Genomic DNA, 18,250 nt, shown 5'->3' with positions numbered 1-18,250 from the left:
TATACTGCTTAGCCCAGTTCTAAAAGACAAGGGAACCTGGGGTACTACGATACTACCTCACATTTTGTTTCTTAACCAAATATCGTCGAGGCTCCTCCCTCCATTGGTTTCATATGTCGACACTGATGTACCAGCCTTCGGTACATAAAACGAGAGGAGTCAGGAAGGCCAAGCATTTTTATGCTCGATAATATCTACGGGATAATATCCAATTTTTGGGGGGAATATGGGATAATGCCCGTGCAGTCTAGAAGTCTGGAAATGCTGTCTTGTTTTCTCTTTCCTTGTTTTCGTCATTTTACAATTATTATGGACTGACTAGTCCTTTAGAAAACGATGCCTGTTAGTATCTTCTATAGCTAGTCGTTGCCTCATTAATGTATCGAGAATGAAAGCAAGTATAGAATAGACACCTGCCTTGACTGGGTAATAGATTTAATCAAATTTGGAATATTTCAAGAAGAAGAAAAAAATAGAAACTAGAGTGCCAGCTAATTGGACTGTGTTTTCTCACTTGCTTCAAAATGACTATCGTTTTTGCTGGTTCTCCTGAAATTCAGCCTCTCTTCACACCGAAGAATTACGGCTATCTGAATTGACGAACAGATTAATCTCTCCACCGTTGATTGGACATTTGGTTTCGTTGGATTGGATCGTCTAGTTTGTATTTATTAACTGCCGCCACGGAATGCCTTGGAGCTGGAGCACACCCAAATGGGGCTGGATACTGGAGCTGTTGAGGCTAGTGGTTGATGCTGTTGTGGCGTTCCGGTCAATGGCTAGTAGCTGAAGGTGTTCCTGTGATCTTGCTGTTGCTTGTATCTATCTGAACTTGCAGTCGTCAGTGCTAATGGGTTTTTGCCCCGTATCAGGTGTTTCAAGTGCGGGCACGCAGCATCGGGTTTCCTATTAATGCATCGAACTCGCTCTCTCTTTCTTGTCTCCTTACTGTCACGCCCCGAATGCAGCGTTGTTGGGAGAAGCGTCGAGCTCATGCCATGGCCAAACGTGCAGAAGCAGAACACTGTAACGGTCGAAGCTGAACCAGAGCCACAATATTCAGACTGAACCTACTACTGTCGAAACTGAACCAGCGCAAGTGCAGAGTAACGTTCAGACTGAAGCTACTACTACTGATGATCTGGCTGGTGGGACCCGCAAGTCAGCTCGACCCCTGGCCCCGTCCACGTAGTGGGTTCTATCTTCTATGTTAGCAGTGGGGTGCGCTTGTAAGTGTGTTGGTTGAGTGTAGTATTAGTAGCCGCTAGTGGGGATGATTTTGGCATCCTTCCATCCATCTTCTCTTCTCTCTATAATCGGATTGCTGGATTGAATCTAACCACTTGAGCGAGAGAAAATCAAACATCCCTGTTGCTGTTGTTGCTGCTAGTAGGATCATAACACCTACGTTCTGCATGAACTGAATATTTCCTGTGTAAATGGAAAGGGGACAAGCTCGGTTCAGGGGGAAAAGCGACTGCACTGTGAAAACTACACAAGCGGGTTCTGCAAAGAAGTGGTGGCCCAGTGTGAAAATTGCTTGTCTAAAAAGAGAACTCGCCTTTCATATTTTTCAAGGTAAATAGAAGGGTACCCACGCTAAAGTTTTCATTGCCTCCCGCCACGCAGCCGCCGGCCTACCTCGTCTTGTATGGCCTTAGGGCCATAGAGGCGCGATGGACCGCGGTCCTTATCGGCGGGACGGCTTCATTTTTAGATATTTTGTGTGTGTTTTTGATAGGGTTAGTGCCTTGCTATGGAAGGCGAGATGATTACGGCTTTCTGAAGATGAAATAAGATTCTTCTCATCTAGTCCCCGTCCTGGTGGTCAGTGGCGTAGCCAGCCAAGAGCCACGCCCCGGGCTAACTGTGGTGCATGCTATAGCGTTCAGCAATACTCAATAGTGTTAATTATTATGTTTACAATTAACAAATGATTTTGTTGGCACGCCCCGGGCCAAGGCCCTTGTTGCTTTGGGCCTGACTACGCCACTGCCGGTGGTGCTTCTAGCATTGTTAGAGGCATTGTGGAGATTTGTTTTTGGCGGATCTCACGATCGGCACTTGTTTTTTATGGATCCACTTGGATCCGGTCTCCGTTCATCTATATTTGTGTGTTTACAGGTTGGATCTTTCTGATCTATGCTTCTTCATCGATGGCGGTTGTTGTTTTGTTGCGCCAACCCTCTGGGGTCTTAGCACGATGACTTTTCGACTGTCTACTACAACAAGGTTTGTCCGGCTCTGGTGATGGAGAGACGATGTTGGTGACGTGCCTTCGGCTCGCTTCAATGTTTTTTATAGTAGTCGCTAGGTGGTCCACGGAGCTGGATGTAATATTTTTTTTACTTCTGGTATTCTTTGTACTACCTTACAGTTGATGAGTAGATCGATAGGTTTTTTCTCGAAAGACCATGAAAGAGAAACAGGGGAAAAACAGAAAAAAAAACAAGAAAAATGTAGCGCAAACACACATGTATGGCTGCCTTGCACCCCAGCCCGTGAAACATTGTAGGCCAAACAAGCAAGTTTAACCACCTTGTCTCAAAAAAAAAGCAAGTTTAACCACCAACAAGGAAGGAAAAAAGGCCTAAAGAGAGTAATAAAGGCCCTAAATAGCCTACAAACCACATGATGAGACAAGGCAACTGCCGGAACAACCAGCCCATGTCTGAACGCACGAATCTTGACGCAATAAATCCGACGGCCGCGGAGATCACTGAGAACTAATTGAAAATCCGTTATTATTACTCCATGCGCACACATCACAGTATTCCGCCGCCGTTCCTAGCCGCCGGCGGTGAACTCGACCGGAAGTCCACGCTGCCATGTGCACCACTCTTCACGCCCCTACCCCTACCAGTCAACCACCCACCACGGCAGTCGCTCGCTCCACCGACCCCGCCCCCAGTCCACACCACAGGGGCACACCCCTCGCCTCCCCTCTCCCCTCCGGCAACGCCGGATCCGCCGGCCAGGGGTTTCAGCCTGCGCTCGTCTGCGCGCTTAATCCGCTCCGTAAGTGCGCGCGGGATTCTTGTTCATCCCCCTGCTATCCGCTAAAATCCTCCGGTTGATTCCTCCAAATCTAGGGCAGTACCTCTGAATACTTTGATTGTGCAAATCCATAAGAACTAATCCATGGTTTTCCGAGATTAATCCAGGGTATACCTAAAATTTGGCTACCTGAATCGAGCAGCCTCTAGTTGAATGTGAGCGCCTACCAAATCTTCCTGTTGGAGTTGGAACACACACAAATAACAGTAGTATTTGGTTGTGGGAGAAGGGAATGACACTAAGAATGACTGAAGTTGTCGATTACCATGACGAGTGGCAGAAATGACAGTGGTGTATCTTGATTTTCACTCTGTTATCTCGAATAGAAGGCCAGTAGGAGTTGAAGTCTTCCCAGTACAGCAGAGCCAAAATAAGCTTATTGTTTTTATTTTTAAATGAAGGACGCCTTATATCTTGACTCTTGTATGACATTTGATTTTGATCGTCATATTTTATAGACCCGGAGGAGGAAGAAGAAGAGGGTCAAAACTTTGGAGCGGCAAAAGCTGAACTACATCTTATAGGATGCGTACATAGCATTTACTTGATGTCTCAGTAGCAGTCATTATTTTTCCTTTTTCTCAACCGCGTTGCTATTCCTCGCTGCCTACTTAACGGACGAGACTTGCCTGCTCCCCCGGCGTGTGCCCATCCGTGCTCCCGTCTATGTGGCTTGATTTGATTGGAACAAAATAAGGCCCGGCCCCACCCCTTAAAATCAGGGGGGGAGATGATTAGATTAGAAAGAAAAGAGGAAATAAGACAACCGTAGGATGAAGTGGGAGCACGGATGGGAGCATGGGGAGGGAGCAGGGGAAATAGCTTCACTGTTCCCTTCCCAAAAAGCTTCCCAAAAAGCAGGGGAAATAGTTGCATTTTTAAAGGACAGCAGATAGAAGATACTGAAGACAAGTATTGCCTGTGACATGGCACTGTAATGACCGCCTGGAGTATGGTGAGTACCAGATATCCTTTCTCCATCTAAAAGAGACTTTCCTTTTTCTTCTTCTAATAGAACAGAATCAAGAGAACCATATTTATCTTGTATCTGCCATTAATTTATACAAATCTACCATCATATAATGACCACTTAAACTCCTGGGAATAAAGTACAGATTTGTCCAATCGTGTTATTAGTGCATATATCATGCAGATATACCTGTCTTCTAAATGGAAGGGAATTCACTAGTATCTGTATTTTGCACAAACAGTTGCCGACACAAATGATATTACCAGTTCACTATGTAGGCATCCCCATATACAAACCATATTAACTGTTGCAGGCAGAGTGACAGACAGACTGCAAAAGGCAGATCAAGAAACTAAGAGAACATGGCCAGCCAGAAACTAACATATCGAAACCACAAGAGTGCAATATATAAATACTACAAAGCCATTAATTAAGAGTGAGTGTGTGATGCCAGTTCAAGGGGCTGCCCTGGATGTTTCAGCAAAATGCCTTGCAGTATAGGCAGCATTAACAACTCCCTCATTTTGGATTACTTTAATATATTCATCCCTTATCCTGTGAATTGCTGTAGCAGCATCTTTGATGCACATTCTCTCTGTCGGTGCATGCTTGCTGCATGATAGCGCAACCTTCATGACAGAGGGTATGGCGTTGTTGCCATGTTCCACTGTATTGATTCCACCCTGCAAACTATTAGCATTGGAAACATAAGTGGCCAGCAGGACTGGATCAACAATCTGCATTAGCATCCCTGGAAATGCATTCTCGGCATGTTTCTGCAGGGTCAACCCGTCTCTGAACATGTCATGAGTAGGTGCCATGCCTGTAAACAACTCGAGGATGACAATTCCAAAGCTGTATACATCTCCACATGAAGAAACTTGACCACCTTCGCCATATTCTACATTGCATAGACAAGAATTAGTGGTTTACATGCAAATTAATATTGTGCAGTATGTAATGTTAGAGAAAGGTTGAGCTACCTGGAGCGACGTATCCAATTGTTCCTCTTATTCCAACTGTGCTCTTTGAATTTATCAGTTGCTCAGCTGCTGGTTCAGAAAGAATCTTTGCAAGTCCAAAGTCCCCAACATGAGCAACTAAATCCTCATTGAGAAGAATGTTGCTTGGCTTCAAGTCACAGTGAATTATTGGTGGTTCACAGTTGTTGTGCAAATAATCTATTGCGTCAGCAATATCAACTGCAATATTTAATCTCTTCATCAGTGTCAATCCTTGGAGTTGATGTGATACATGTACATCCATGTGCAACCACCTATCTAGGCTCCCATTAGGCATGAACTCGAACACAATGGCTTTGAAGTCGTTTTGGTTCGAGTCAGAGCTTGAACAACAAGTCACGAGACTAATCAAATTGCGATGGCGGATCTTACTAAGTGCCTCACACTCACCTTGAAAGCTTTTGGAAGAGCCAGACTGTTGAAGATCAAAAACCTTTACAGCTACTGTGGTCATCATATTTTTTAGCAGCAGACAACACTTATACACCGATCCATACCTTCCTCTGCCAAGCAAATTGTCTGCTGCAAAGCCACTTGTTCCTTGGACCAATTCAGCATAAGTTACTCTGGGATAATTGTCATCCATCAACTGGAATCCTCCTATGGTTGTAGACCGAGCTTTTGATTTCTTTCTCATTGTGAAGAAAACAAGCATCAAGCTCAAACCCAGAATTATGCCAGCAGTTGCGGTAACTAGGGTGATAGTCAAATGGCGTTTGCTCAAGCCATGTCCCACGGATTCTGGCTGGCATGGGGGCAAATGTAACTCTGATATACCACCACAGAGCCCCAAATTCCCACCAAAGAAAAAACCAGATGCATTACTGAACACTCCCCATGATGGAACTTTGCCATCCAGATGGTTGAAGGACAGGTCTAACTGGTACAATGATGTCACATTTTCCAAGCTTTCTGGGATATTACCAGACAAGTTGTTACGTGCTAGGTATAACTCTTCAAGGCCACCCATTAGCCCTAAATCCCGAGGAATCACACCTGAGAGTGTGTTCTTTGTAAGGTTTAGCAACATCAGGCCTCGCATGCTGCTGATAGATGAGGGAATGCTACTATCAAAGGAGTTGTCGTCCAGCCTGAGTTCTGTCAAGCTTTGGCACTTGCTGAGTGCATTAGGGAGGGGCCCTGACAAGTTGTTCTGTGATAAGTACAGGCGTGCAAGATTTGTCAAGCCGCCTACTTCAGGTGGAAGAGGTCCAACAAAGTAATTGCTCGACAAATCTAGGACGTCTGACAGGGCCGATAGGTTGAAGATGTCTTTAGGCAATGGACCTGTGAACTTATTGTTTGAAAATAATCCTATATTCAGCTCTTGTAGTCTCCCGAGGCTTGCTGGAAATGGCCCCTCAAACGTGTTGTTATCTGTGTACAGCCTTAGTAGTTGCGTCAAGTTCCCAAGGGAGGATGGCATGAAGCCTGTCAGTAGGTTACTATGCAACTGCAGGGTTTTTAGTGAATATAGCCTCCCTATGGTGTCAGGCAAGGCGCCAGTAAATTGGTTACGAGCTAGCTGCAATCGATTTAGCCCAACAAGATTGCCTATGCCAAATGGTATCTTTCCAGAAATCTCATTGGCTCCAACATATAGCACTTGGAGTTGACTTGATAGATTGGCAACTGAGCTAGGCAGCATGCCACCTAGCATGTTCAACTGGAGGTTTAATATACGGAGGCGTGTACAGTTTGTCAACAATGTCATAAACTCCCAGTCCTGCACAGTAGCAGCCATGAACTGATTTACTCCAAGGCTGAGGTCGGCTGGGCAGAGAATTCCAATCTCTGGTGGCAATGTTCCGGTGAAGTTGTTGAAGGAGACATCTAGGTCATATATCTTAGTTGAGTTCACAAGGGAAGCTGGAAGGTTTCCTATAAAGTGGTTAGCACCGAGGAATAGGTGCTCAAGATTTGGGAGGTGATCCCCAAAGTCCGAGGGTAGTTTACCGCCCAAATTATTTCCTTCCACAGACAAGGTTATTAGAGTGGAAAGGTTGAACAAAGTTGTAGGGATGGTGCCTGAGAGGTGATTATCTGGCAGGCTTATCGAGACAAGGTTGCCGAGCCTACCAAGGCCCTCAGGGATGACACCCTCGAGTTGGTTTGTGGTGAAATCAATTGCTTGCACTTCTGAGAGATTGGTAAGTGATGACGGGATTATTCCAGTGAACTTGTTTATGCTCAGGTCTATGAACTTGAGACTTGACAAGTATCCGAGCCAAGCAGGGATTTCTCCAGTCAAACTGTTTGAACCAATGTTGATTCTTTCAAGGCTGGTGCAATTCTTCAATCCAGCGTTTACATCACCATGAAGTGAGTTGTTGGATAAAACAAGATGTCGTAGGCGAGACAGGCGACCAATTGCGGAAATTATTCCACCTTGCAAATTGTTGTTGCTGAGGTCTAGAATTCTCAAGAATGAGAGGTTCCCAATGGAGGGTGCGATCGTGCCACCAAGGCCCTCTGAAGAGAGGTTAAGCACTGTGACCCTGTGCTTGTGCTTAAGGCTGCAACTGACGCCTGGCCACTGGCAGTAACCAGTCGTTGTGTTCCATGCAGCTAGGACACCATTCTGATTTCTTAGGCTTGCCTTTAGTGCCAGCAAGGAATCCACATCAGTCCTATTGCTGAATGCTCTCCCTGATGCTGCTTGGAGTACATATGGCAACAGAAGCAACAGAAGAACAGGAAACATTGAAGGCGCTGGGAATCAGAGGAAAAATGTAAGCTTTAAGTATTCCATATGCTACACTCAAAAGCAATAAACGTATCCTGATCAATTTTATTTATTATGGCTATCCTCTACTGGTATCATTTAATATATGTTCAACTCCATTTTTCTGTTCTCTTTATCATCTTCCGTTATTTTTTCTGAAATCATCTTTTCAGAACCTCAATTCAGTTTTGGGACTGTGGGCCCTCTAAGATCCAAAAAAAATTGGTGTCTGCAAATACAATGTTCAACAACCCTTCCAAAAAGTGGACACATTGAATTTCGCCTAGAGAATATGAGAAGCAAGGTATGAATCACGCACCTTTTGATTTGCTGCTTCTAGGTTCTGAGGAGAAGACCGTTTTCCTGCCTCCGCCGCTGCCTGGTATGCAGCTCCTACCTTCAGTACTTATCTTGTATGCACTATAAATGAAAGGAGTCGGGAAGACCAATTATTTGTATGCTCTATAATATCTACGGGTTATAATACCCTAGCTGTCTAGAAGTCTGCAAGTGCTATCTTGTTTATCTTTCCTTGCTTTTGGCATTTTACAATTATTATGGATTGAATAGACAAATTAATGTTTTAGAAAGCGATGCCCTGTTGTCTTCTCTAGCTAGTTGTTGCCTCAATAATGTATCGAGAATGGCAGCAAGTATAGACGCCAGCCTTGACTGGATATAAAATACTAAATCAAATTCGGAATATTTCTAGAAGAAAAACTTACGAGTGCCAGCCAATTGGGCTGTGTTGTCACGCTGGCTTCGAAATGAGATTCCACTGGTTCTCCTGAGAAGCAGCCTTTCTTCACACTTCAGAATTACGGCAATCTGAATTGACGAACAGATTAATCTTTCCTGGATTGGACATGTGGTTTCTTGGATTGGGTCGTCTAGTTTGTGTTTTCTTGGATTGGGTCGGCAATGCATAGATTAACTTGGAGCCCATGTTGACGTACGCCGGCAGGTCCATGTCCACCCCCCCTCCCGGCGGCGTGCTCCCTCTGGCTATGGTCGTGGCCGTGGCTGTGGTTGTGGTCGTTGCCATGCTGCTTCTCCTCCCCCTCCTTGTCCTCCTCCTTGTGGTGAGGCAGGTGCGGGGGGCTCCTCTCCTTTGCAATGGCTGGATGCTCTCCTTTTCTTCCTCTGTTTAAGAATTCTGTTGCTAGAAAGCACACTTGCTTGCACGGCCTGTACGACTCAAGCGGTTTTTATAGTCGATCGTAGGGCGTGAAGGATATTTGTGCTTGCAGAGATCTTTCCCATCCACCAATGGATGTGGGGTTGCTGAATACTGATTCTCCACCACCTCCGGCGTAGCCGTTTCCTGCAATATCTTCCAAGTAGCCTGAAGCTTTGGAGCCAGAGGTGACAACTTTGGTGAGCTCGATGGAGAGGCGGTGGTGATAAGGCCGGGACGTCGAGCTGCTTTCTGGGAAAACTGTTTTGGTGCTGCTTGGCTACAAATTAAGGAAACGTACGCATGCCAACTTAAAGAAAAAGAGCGATATGTGATGATGTTTGCTTTATAATATGATAAAGCGGGGAAACCCTTTTTCGATAAAAAAGATCGCCGTACGCATGGCCACGTATGCATGCATTGAAATTTATAATGCCCAATACACATAGGGACTGAGGAGACCCTTTTACAGAGCAGATCAAAAGATACAACATCAAGCCTAAAACTGTCTTAACATCTCGTCGAGGCCCGACAGGCGATGTGTGAGCTCTGCGACAACGTCCCAGGAGGGTGATGGCGCAAAGCGTCGTCACTGCTGAGTCACAAAGGTTTTCAACCGGAGTTCTAGCACAGAGACGAGACCCATGACGACGTCTTCTCGGGAGGAAGCATTGGTGCAGGGCGGCAAGCAAATGAGGGGTGGATGTTTCCACTGTATACGCCTTGAGCTTAATTTAGAAAATGCTTTTAGCGGTGGCAAGATGTTCCGTGTCATGAACTTTTGTGCTTTCCTGTGGCACCTACAATAGCTAGTAATAGTTGTGCACAAAAATTCACTTTGGAGGATGGGTGCATTGGAGCTCTATATTTTTAATAGTGCCAAAATGTTATTTTAAAGTTTTAAAAAAATCTGAAAATAAATCAACATGTTTAGATGGATGTCTATTGCACACGCGCAAATTTTGATGCTGAAATAAGTAACCATATGAGTTACACAAAAATGATAAAATCATGATTTTGGGAAGATGAATAGTGGATGCATTATTCACTATTTGGAAATCACCATTTTTTCATTTTTGTATAGCTCACATGTTTACATATTTCATCACCAAACTTTACACATGTGTAATATACATCCATATGATCATGTAGAATTCTTTTCGGAATTTTTGAAGTATTTAAAATAAGTTCCTTCAATACACCTAGGCTCCAAAAATCCACTCTCGCAATTGATTCAATCATGCATGTTGATGCACTCAAATAAAATAAAAAACACTTGGCACAAAGAAGTAGAATAATTTGCATAAAAACCTCCTAGAAGAAAACTTAAAGCGAAGCCCTTGGTTTTTGCAACTGTCATCATCGCCGGTAACTGTGGTCGGACACGATGCAGCACCATCATTCATGGGAGCTTTGTGAGCCAAAGAAGAGGCCCGGCATCGGCGGAGACAAATTCGATGTGGAACGTCTCATGCTCCTCAAATCCTGAACATGCCACATGTCGTGGACATCGCCAAGGTAGGATCGCACGATCCGCCGTCCTCGAACCGCTTTTTGTGTCCCTGGATTTTCGTCTTGCCTTCTTCCCCTACAAATCGGCAACCCGCTCAAGACGACAACCGCCACAACACCTAGAACACACTACCCGGTGCATCAAAGTGCAACATAAGTGGGCTCCTATGGTCACTCGACTACGCCATCTGGGGAGGGGATACACTACCTAGATGGAGCCGAGACTGGAAAATACTCAACCGAAAGGTATGCGCCAGCGTCGCCAAAACAACACCTTGAGAAACACTTGAACTGACCTTAACTGTACTCTCAAAGCCACCTTTCCCATAAACCGCATATGCCGGACCGGGCTTGAAAAAGCCCAACCCCAAACTACAAGCCTGGGCCTGGCCTAAAGTCCAAAAGAGTTTGTTTTCTCAAGCCCAAGCCCAACCGAAAAACAATCACAAAGCCTAAAAGCCCGCCTAGAAAGTTGCAAAACCGAAGCCCCAACCCATCCAGGATCTTTTTTCAGGCTGCAAAACAGAACCCAAGCCCGGCTCAAAAGACCATGTACGGTTCCTCGTAGCAAATGTGCATGTTTTTAGATGCAAGTCTCCATGTTTTTTTGGGCGCCCCCCTATAGCTCGCCTTCAACGGGTCCAACTTTTGACCCGCTGAAGGGGGAACGAGATGGGCTGGCCCACACGCGCGATAGGCAACAACCTCTTTTTTGTTTTTTTTCCTGTTTTCAGTTCTCGTCCTTTGCTTTTTCCGTACTTTTCTTTATACCTTAAAATATTCCACATATATATTTTACCAAAAACACTCTACAAAACACATTTGAGAAATGTTGAACAAGTATTTGAAAAATGCTGAACAAGTATTTAAAAAACTGCTGAACAAGCATTCCAAAAAAATGTTGAATGTGTATAGAATTTTTTCGAAAAAAATGTTGAACAAGTATTTAAAAAAATTTAAGCAAGCATTTAGGAAATGTTAAATGTGTATAGAAAAAATGTTGACCACGTATTAAAAAATGATGAAGAAATTTGATCATGTATGTAAAAATGTTAATCAATATTTGAAAAAAATATTGAAAAAATATTTAAAAAAATGTTAATCAAGCATTTGGAATATGTTAAATATGTATATAAAAATATTGACCATGTTTTAAGAAAATAATGAAACAATTTGATCATGTATATAAAAATGTTAATCAAGCATTAAAAATATATTAAAGAAGTGTTTGAAAAATGTTGAATGTGTAAAGAAAAAATGTTGACCATGTATTAAAAAAATGTTAATCCTTTTATTCAGAACCTATTAATCAAGCAATAAATAATTTAAAAAATGCATTGAAAAATATTGACCATGTATTCAAGAAAATGTTAATCTTGTATTTGAAAAATGTTAAAAATGTGTATAGAAAAACGTTGACCATGTATTACCGAAATGTTTAAATTTATTGGAAAGATGTTAGACGTGTATTCAGAAAATGTTGTTGGCATTTACGAAAAATGAAATATAATATCCAAAAGAACAAAGAAAACCTATAAAATAAGTAAAATAAACAAAAAAACAAAGAAACAAAATGCAAGAAAGAATGAAAAAATAGAGAAAAGAGAAACAAAAGAAAACAAGAAAAATAAGAAAAAGACCCAGCTAGAATAGCCTCAAATAGGACGCGCCCCTACAACTTACCACTAAAGAGACCTAGGCGGAGTGGCTAGCATCTCCCATGAGCTGACTGGACACAAGGGACAGACCCCTCTGCTTCTTCCATTTTCTCTTCTATTTTCAATCGCTGCGCGCGCGGGAGTGGGCCTGCCCAATACGATGCAGAAAGAGGGTAAACCCTCAAGAAAAAAAAAGAAAAAACCTTCAGCGAGAGTTGCCTCTCGTCTCGCTTAATGCGAGATATAGACGCTGCGTTTTTTTTAAACTGAACTGTGCACGTCCTGAGTCTTTAGTACGAGCCCAACAAGTCCAATGGCTTTCTAAAGGAAACAAAAACAAGTCCAGTGGCTGCACGAGTATTTTATTTCCACTCCATCTTAGTCCGCCGCCGTTCCTAGCCGCCGCCGGTGAACTCGACCGGAACCACCCTGCCATGCGCACAACCCTTCACGCCCCTGTTTCTCTGCGGCTGGCCTTCGTGGATCCTACCAGTCTACCGCCCACCACGGCGACCTTATCCCCAGTCCACCACAGGCGCACACCCCTCGCCTCCCCCTTCTCCTCCAGCAATGGCCGCACCCGCCGTCCGGGGGGTATTTAGTCTGCGGTTGTCAGCTCGTCTGCGTGCTCCAGCAATGGTCCGTAAGTATGCGCAGGATTCTTGTTCATCCCTCTTTTATCTGCTAAAATCCGCCAGTTGATTCCTACAAATCTTGAGGCAGTAACTCTGTAGAGGCTAGAATACATTGATTTGTGCAAATCCCTATGAAATAATTCATGGTTTCTGACATTAATCCAGGGCATATGTAAGATTTGGCTGCCTGAATCGAGCAGCCTCTAGTTGAATGTGAGCGCCTACGAAATCTTCCTGTTGGAACACACACAAATAACAGTGGTATTTGGTTGTGGGAGAAGGGAACGATACCAAGAGTGAATGAAATTGGATCTTGCCATGAAGAATGGTAAAATAGGAGAGACCTTATATATTGATTTTCACTCTGTTAGTATCTTAAATGGGAGACTAATGATGTTGAGGCGGTTGGTATGTTGGCGCCCGACCCTTCGGAGCCCAACCAGCCGCTCGCCTCTGTGGAGCATGGAGGATCCGATGTTGCAGTCACCCGCCCGCAGGTGACCGTTGGGCAGGTTTCTGTGCGTGACAAGGTCAATGAGATTCTATTCGAGATAGAGCTTCACAGCTTGCTCAAACGTTTGGAGAGGGTGAGCCCTGGATCTGGCAAGGCGATGATGGAGGAGGCTCTCAGGAGCAAAGGGAAGAAAAGTGATGCCACAGGAAAGGCGTCCGCAGCTGCTTGAAGGATGGTTATCAGTCTCTTGGGTTGTCCTTATGGTCTGACTTGTCTTCGTGGATTTGGTGGTGCATGTGGTCTTCGGCCGAGCAGTGTGGGGGCTGGTGGACATTAGGTGTTGGGTATGGTTGTCAGGCGATCATGTGCTTATGGGTTGCATGTTGTGTGAGTAGTCCACGTGTGGTTGGTCTGTATCGGTTTTCGCCCGGTTTTCCGTTAATTAACTGGGCAATTCTCTTCTCCTTAATTAATCGATGAGGTAAATCTTTTGCCTCCGTTTCGAAAAAAAAATGGGAGACTAGTAGGAGTTGAAGTCTTCCCAGTAGTATAGCAGAGCCAAAATAAACATCATGGCTTTGTTGGTTTATGTTTCAATAAGGGTGTTTTGTTGGTTTCTGGACATGGTGTTTGATTTTGATCATCATATTTTTTTAAGAGCCGGAGGAGGAAGAAAAATAGGGTCAAAACTTTAGAGGGCAAAAGGCAAACTACATTTTATAGGGTGCGTACATAGCATATACTTGTTGTCTCAGTAGCAGTTATTATTATTATTATTGTTATTGTATTCAGTAATGTTCACTTTCTTTTTCTCAATCGCGTTGTTATTTCCTCACTGCCTGCTTAACACCACTTCTGTCTTCCCTTCCGAAAAAGCAGGGGCAATAGTTGCATTTTTAAATGACAGCAGATAGAAGACACTGAAGACAAGTATTGCCTGTGACATTGCAATGTAATGACCGCCTGGAGTATGGTGAGTACCGGATATCCTTTCTCCATCTAAAAGAGTTTTTTTTTTCTCTTCTAATAGAACAGAATCATGATACCATATTTATCGTGTATCTGCCCTTTATTTATACAAATCTACCTTCATATAATGACCATTTAAACTCCTGGGAACAAAATACAGATTTGTCCAGTCGTGTTATTAGTGCATATATCATGCAGTTATACCTGTCTTTTACACGGAAGGGAATTCACTAATATCTGTATTTAGGCATCACAATATACAAACCATATTAACTGTTGAAGGCAGAGTGACATACAGGCTGCAAACGGCAGATCAACAAGCTAAGATAACATCGCCAGCCAGAAACTAACATATCAAAACCATAGGAGTGCAATATATAACTACTACAAGGCCATTAATTAAGAGTGAGTGTGTGATGCCAGTTCAAGGGGCTGCCCAGGATGTTTCAGCAAAATGCCTTGCGGTAAATGCAGCTGTAACAACCCCCTCATTTTGTCTTGCTTTAACATAGCCATCTCTTATCCTCTGAATCGCAGCAGCAGCATCTCTGATGCACATTCTCTCTGTCGGTGCATGCTTGCTGCATGATAGCGCAACCTTCATGACAGAGAATATGGCATGTTCCATTGTGTTGCTTCCATCCTGCAAACTATTAGTATTGGCTTCTTCAGTGGACAGTAGGACTGGATCAGCAATCTGCATTAGCATCTCTGGAAAAGCATTCTGGGCATGTTTCTGCAGGGTCAACCCATCTCTGAACATGTCATGAGTAGGTGCCATGCCTGTAAACAACTCGAGGATGACAGTTCCGAGGCTGTACACATCTCCACATGAAGAAACTTGGCCACCTTCGCCATATTCTACATTGCATAGACAAGAATTAGTGATTTGCACGCAAATTTAATGTTGTGCAGTATGTCATGTTAGAGAAAAGTTTAGCTACCTGGAGCGACGTATCCAATTGTTCCTCTTATTCCAACTGTGCTCTTTGAATTGATCAGTTGGTTAGCTGCTGGTTCAGAAAGAATCTTTGCAAGGCCAAAGTCCCCAACATGAGCAACTAAATCCTCATTAAGAAGAATGTTGCCTGGCTTCAAGTCATAGTGAACTATTGGTGGATCACAGTTATTGTGCAAATAATCTAGTGCATCAGCAATATCAACTGCAATATTTAGTCTCTGCATCAATGTCAAGCCTTGAAGTTGATGTGATACATGTACATCCATGTGTAACCACCTATCCAGGCTCCCATTAGGCATGAACTCGAACACAATGGATTTGAAGTCGTTTTGGTTCGAGTCAGTGCTTGAACAACAAGTTATGAGACTGACCAAATTACGATGGCGGATTTTACTAAGTGCCTCGCACTCAGCTAAAAAGCTTCTGGAAGAGCCAGACTGTTGAAGATCAAAAACCTTTACAGCTACTGTGGTCATCATATTTTTTAGTAGTAAACAACACTTATACACCGATCCATACCTTCCTCTGCCAATCAAGTGGTCTACTGCAAAGCCACTTGTTCCTTGGACCAATTCAGCATAAGTAACTCTGGGATAACTGTCAACTATCAACTGGAATCCTCCTATGGTTGTAGGCCGAGCTTTTGATATCTTTCTCATTGTGAAGAAAACAAGCACCAAACTCAAAGCAAGAATTATGCCAGCAATTGCAGTAACTAGGATCATAGTCAAATGGCGTTTGCTCAAGCCATGTCCCACGGATTCCGGCTGGCATGGGGGCAAATGTAAATCTGGTAGACCACCACAAAGCCCCAAATTCCCACCAAACGAAAACCCAGATGCATTACTGAACACTCCCCATGATGGAACTTTGCCATCCAAATGGTTGAATGACAGGTCTAACTGGTACAATGATGCCATGTTTTCCAAGCTTTCTGGGATATGACCAGACAAGTTGTTGCATGCTAGGTATAACTCTTGAAGGCCACTCATTAGCCCTAGATCTTTAGGAATAACACCTGAAAGCATGTTCTTTGTAAGATTTAGCAACATCAGACCTCGCATGTTGCTGATAGATGAGGGAATGCTGCTATCAAAGGAGTTATCGTCCAGCCCAAGTTCTATCAAGCTTTGACAGTTGCTGAGTGTATTAGGTAGGGGCCCTGACAAGTTGTTCCGTGATAAGTATAAGTGTGCAAGGTTTGTCAAGCCGCTTACTTCTGGTGGAAGGGAACCAACAAAGTAATTCCTAGACAAATCCAGGGCGTCTGACAGTGACGATAGGTTAAAGATGTCTTTAGGCAATGGACCTGTGAACTTATTGTTTGAGAAGGTTGCTGAAATTATCTCTTGTAGGCTCCCGAGGCTTGTTGGAAGAGGCCCCTCAAACATGTTGTTGTGTGTGTACAGATTTAGTAGTTGTGTCAAGTTCCCAAGAGACGATGGCATGAACCCTGTCACTAGGTTATTTTGCAACTCCAGGGTTTGTAGCGAATTTAGCCTCCCTATGGTGTCAGGCAAGGAACCAGTAAATTGGTTATTAGCTAGCTGCAATTGAGTTAATCCAACAAGATTGCCTATGCCAAATGGTATTTTTCCAGAAATCTCATTGGCTCCAACATATAGCAATTCGAGTTGTGCTGATAGGTTGGCAACTGAAATAGGCAGCATGCCACCTAGCATGTTGAGCTGGAGGCTAAATGTACGGAGGCGTGTGCAGTTTGTCAACAATGTCAAGAACTCCCAGTCCTGCACAGTATTTGCCATGAACTGATTTGCTCCGAGAGTGAGTTGTTCTAGGCAGAGCATTCCAATCTCTGGAGGCAATATTCCGGTGAAGTTGTCGAAGGAGACATCTAGCTCATATATCTTAGTTGAGTTGACAAGAGAAGCTGGAAGGTTTCCTGTAAAGTGGTTAACACCAAGGAGTAGGTACTCAAGATTTGGGAGCTGATCCCCAAAGTCCGGGGGAAGTTTACCGCACAAATCATTTGCTCCCACACCCAAGCCTATTAGAGAGGAATGGTTCAAGAGAGCTGTAGGGATGGTGCCTGAGAGGCAATTTTCTCCCAAGTCTATGTAGGCAAGGCCACCAAGCCTGCCAAGGCCCTCAGGGATGACACCCTCAAGTTGGTTTGTGTTGAAATAGATTGCTTGCACTGCTGAGAGATTGGTAAGTGACGACGGGATGATTCCAGTGAAGTTGTTACTGCCTAGGTCTATGACTTTGAGACTTAACAAGTCTCCGAGCCAAGCAGGGATTTCTCCAGCCAAACGGTTTGAACCAATGTGCATTCTTTCAAGGCTGGTGCAATTCTTCAATTTATCATTTACATCACCATGAAGTGAGTTGTTGGATAAATTAAGATATCGTAGGCGAGACAGGCGACCAAAGGATGAAGGTATTTCACCTTGCAGATTGTTCCGCCTGAGATCTAGAATTCTCAAGAAGGAGAGGTTCCCAATGGAAGGTGCGATCGTGCCACCAAGGACCTCCGAAGAGAGGTTAAGCACTGTGACCCTGTGCTTATGCTTAAGGCTGCAACCGATGCCTGGCCACTGGCAGAAGTCTGTACTTGTGTTCCATGCAGCTAGGACACCGTGCTGGTTGCTTATGCTTGCCTTGAACACCAGCAAGGAATCCACATCAGTCCTATTATTGAATGCTCTAACTGATGCCGCTTGGAATACATATGACAAGAGAAGCAACAGAAGAACAGGGAGCATCGAAGACGCTGGGAATAAGAGAAGAAATGTAAGCTTCAAGTAATTCCACATGCTACACTTCAAAACCAGTGAACATATTCTGATAAAATTCATGGCTAACCTCTTCTGCTATTGTTTAACACATTTTCAATTCCATTATTTTCTTCTCTACCTTTTCCATTATTATTTTATAAATGAGGAAATTGCACGGATATACAACCTTTAAGGCTGATGCAGCACAAAACCACAAGTCCAGAGGATTTTAACTGATACGCACAAGTCCAGAAATGTGGTAACAAAAAACACACCTTTTATCAGATTTGGTTGAGAACAAAAGCCAAGCAGAACCAGGCTCGACTCAAGCTGAGCCGTCCCTCTAGTCAACGAGACGTGGAACCTCTGCGT

General features: G+C 43.8%; 2 protein-coding genes across 2 annotated transcripts; both read right to left on the bottom strand.

Moving 5' to 3' along the window:
• Positions 1 to 4,268: 4,268 nt before the first annotated feature.
• LOC119318484 (putative receptor-like protein kinase At3g47110) lies at positions 4,269 to 8,242 on the bottom strand. The gene is made up of 3 exons (XM_037593047.1): positions 8,094 to 8,242; positions 5,011 to 7,761; positions 4,269 to 4,928 (listed from the first exon to the last, which is right to left on the bottom strand). The coding sequence occupies exons 2-3, from the start codon at positions 7,751 to 7,753 to the stop codon at positions 4,483 to 4,485; spliced, it is 3,189 nt and encodes a 1,062-aa protein (XP_037448944.1). The 5' UTR covers positions 7,754 to 7,761; positions 8,094 to 8,242; the 3' UTR covers positions 4,269 to 4,482.
• Positions 8,243 to 14,384: 6,142 nt separating this feature from the next.
• LOC119314635 (probable LRR receptor-like serine/threonine-protein kinase At3g47570) lies at positions 14,385 to 17,866 on the bottom strand. The gene is made up of 2 exons (XM_037589350.1): positions 15,124 to 17,866; positions 14,385 to 15,040 (listed from the first exon to the last, which is right to left on the bottom strand). Exons 1-2 carry the CDS (start codon positions 17,864 to 17,866, stop codon positions 14,604 to 14,606), a joined length of 3,180 nt encoding a protein of 1,059 aa, XP_037445247.1. The 3' UTR covers positions 14,385 to 14,603.
• Positions 17,867 to 18,250: the final 384 nt, after the last annotated feature.

This window comes from Triticum dicoccoides, chromosome 6A, assembly GCF_002162155.2.
Source record: "Triticum dicoccoides isolate Atlit2015 ecotype Zavitan chromosome 6A, WEW_v2.0, whole genome shotgun sequence".
In the NCBI taxonomy this organism is placed as follows: Eukaryota; Viridiplantae; Streptophyta; class Magnoliopsida; order Poales; family Poaceae; genus Triticum; species Triticum dicoccoides.
This window is presented reverse-complemented; position numbering and strand designations above follow the sequence as displayed.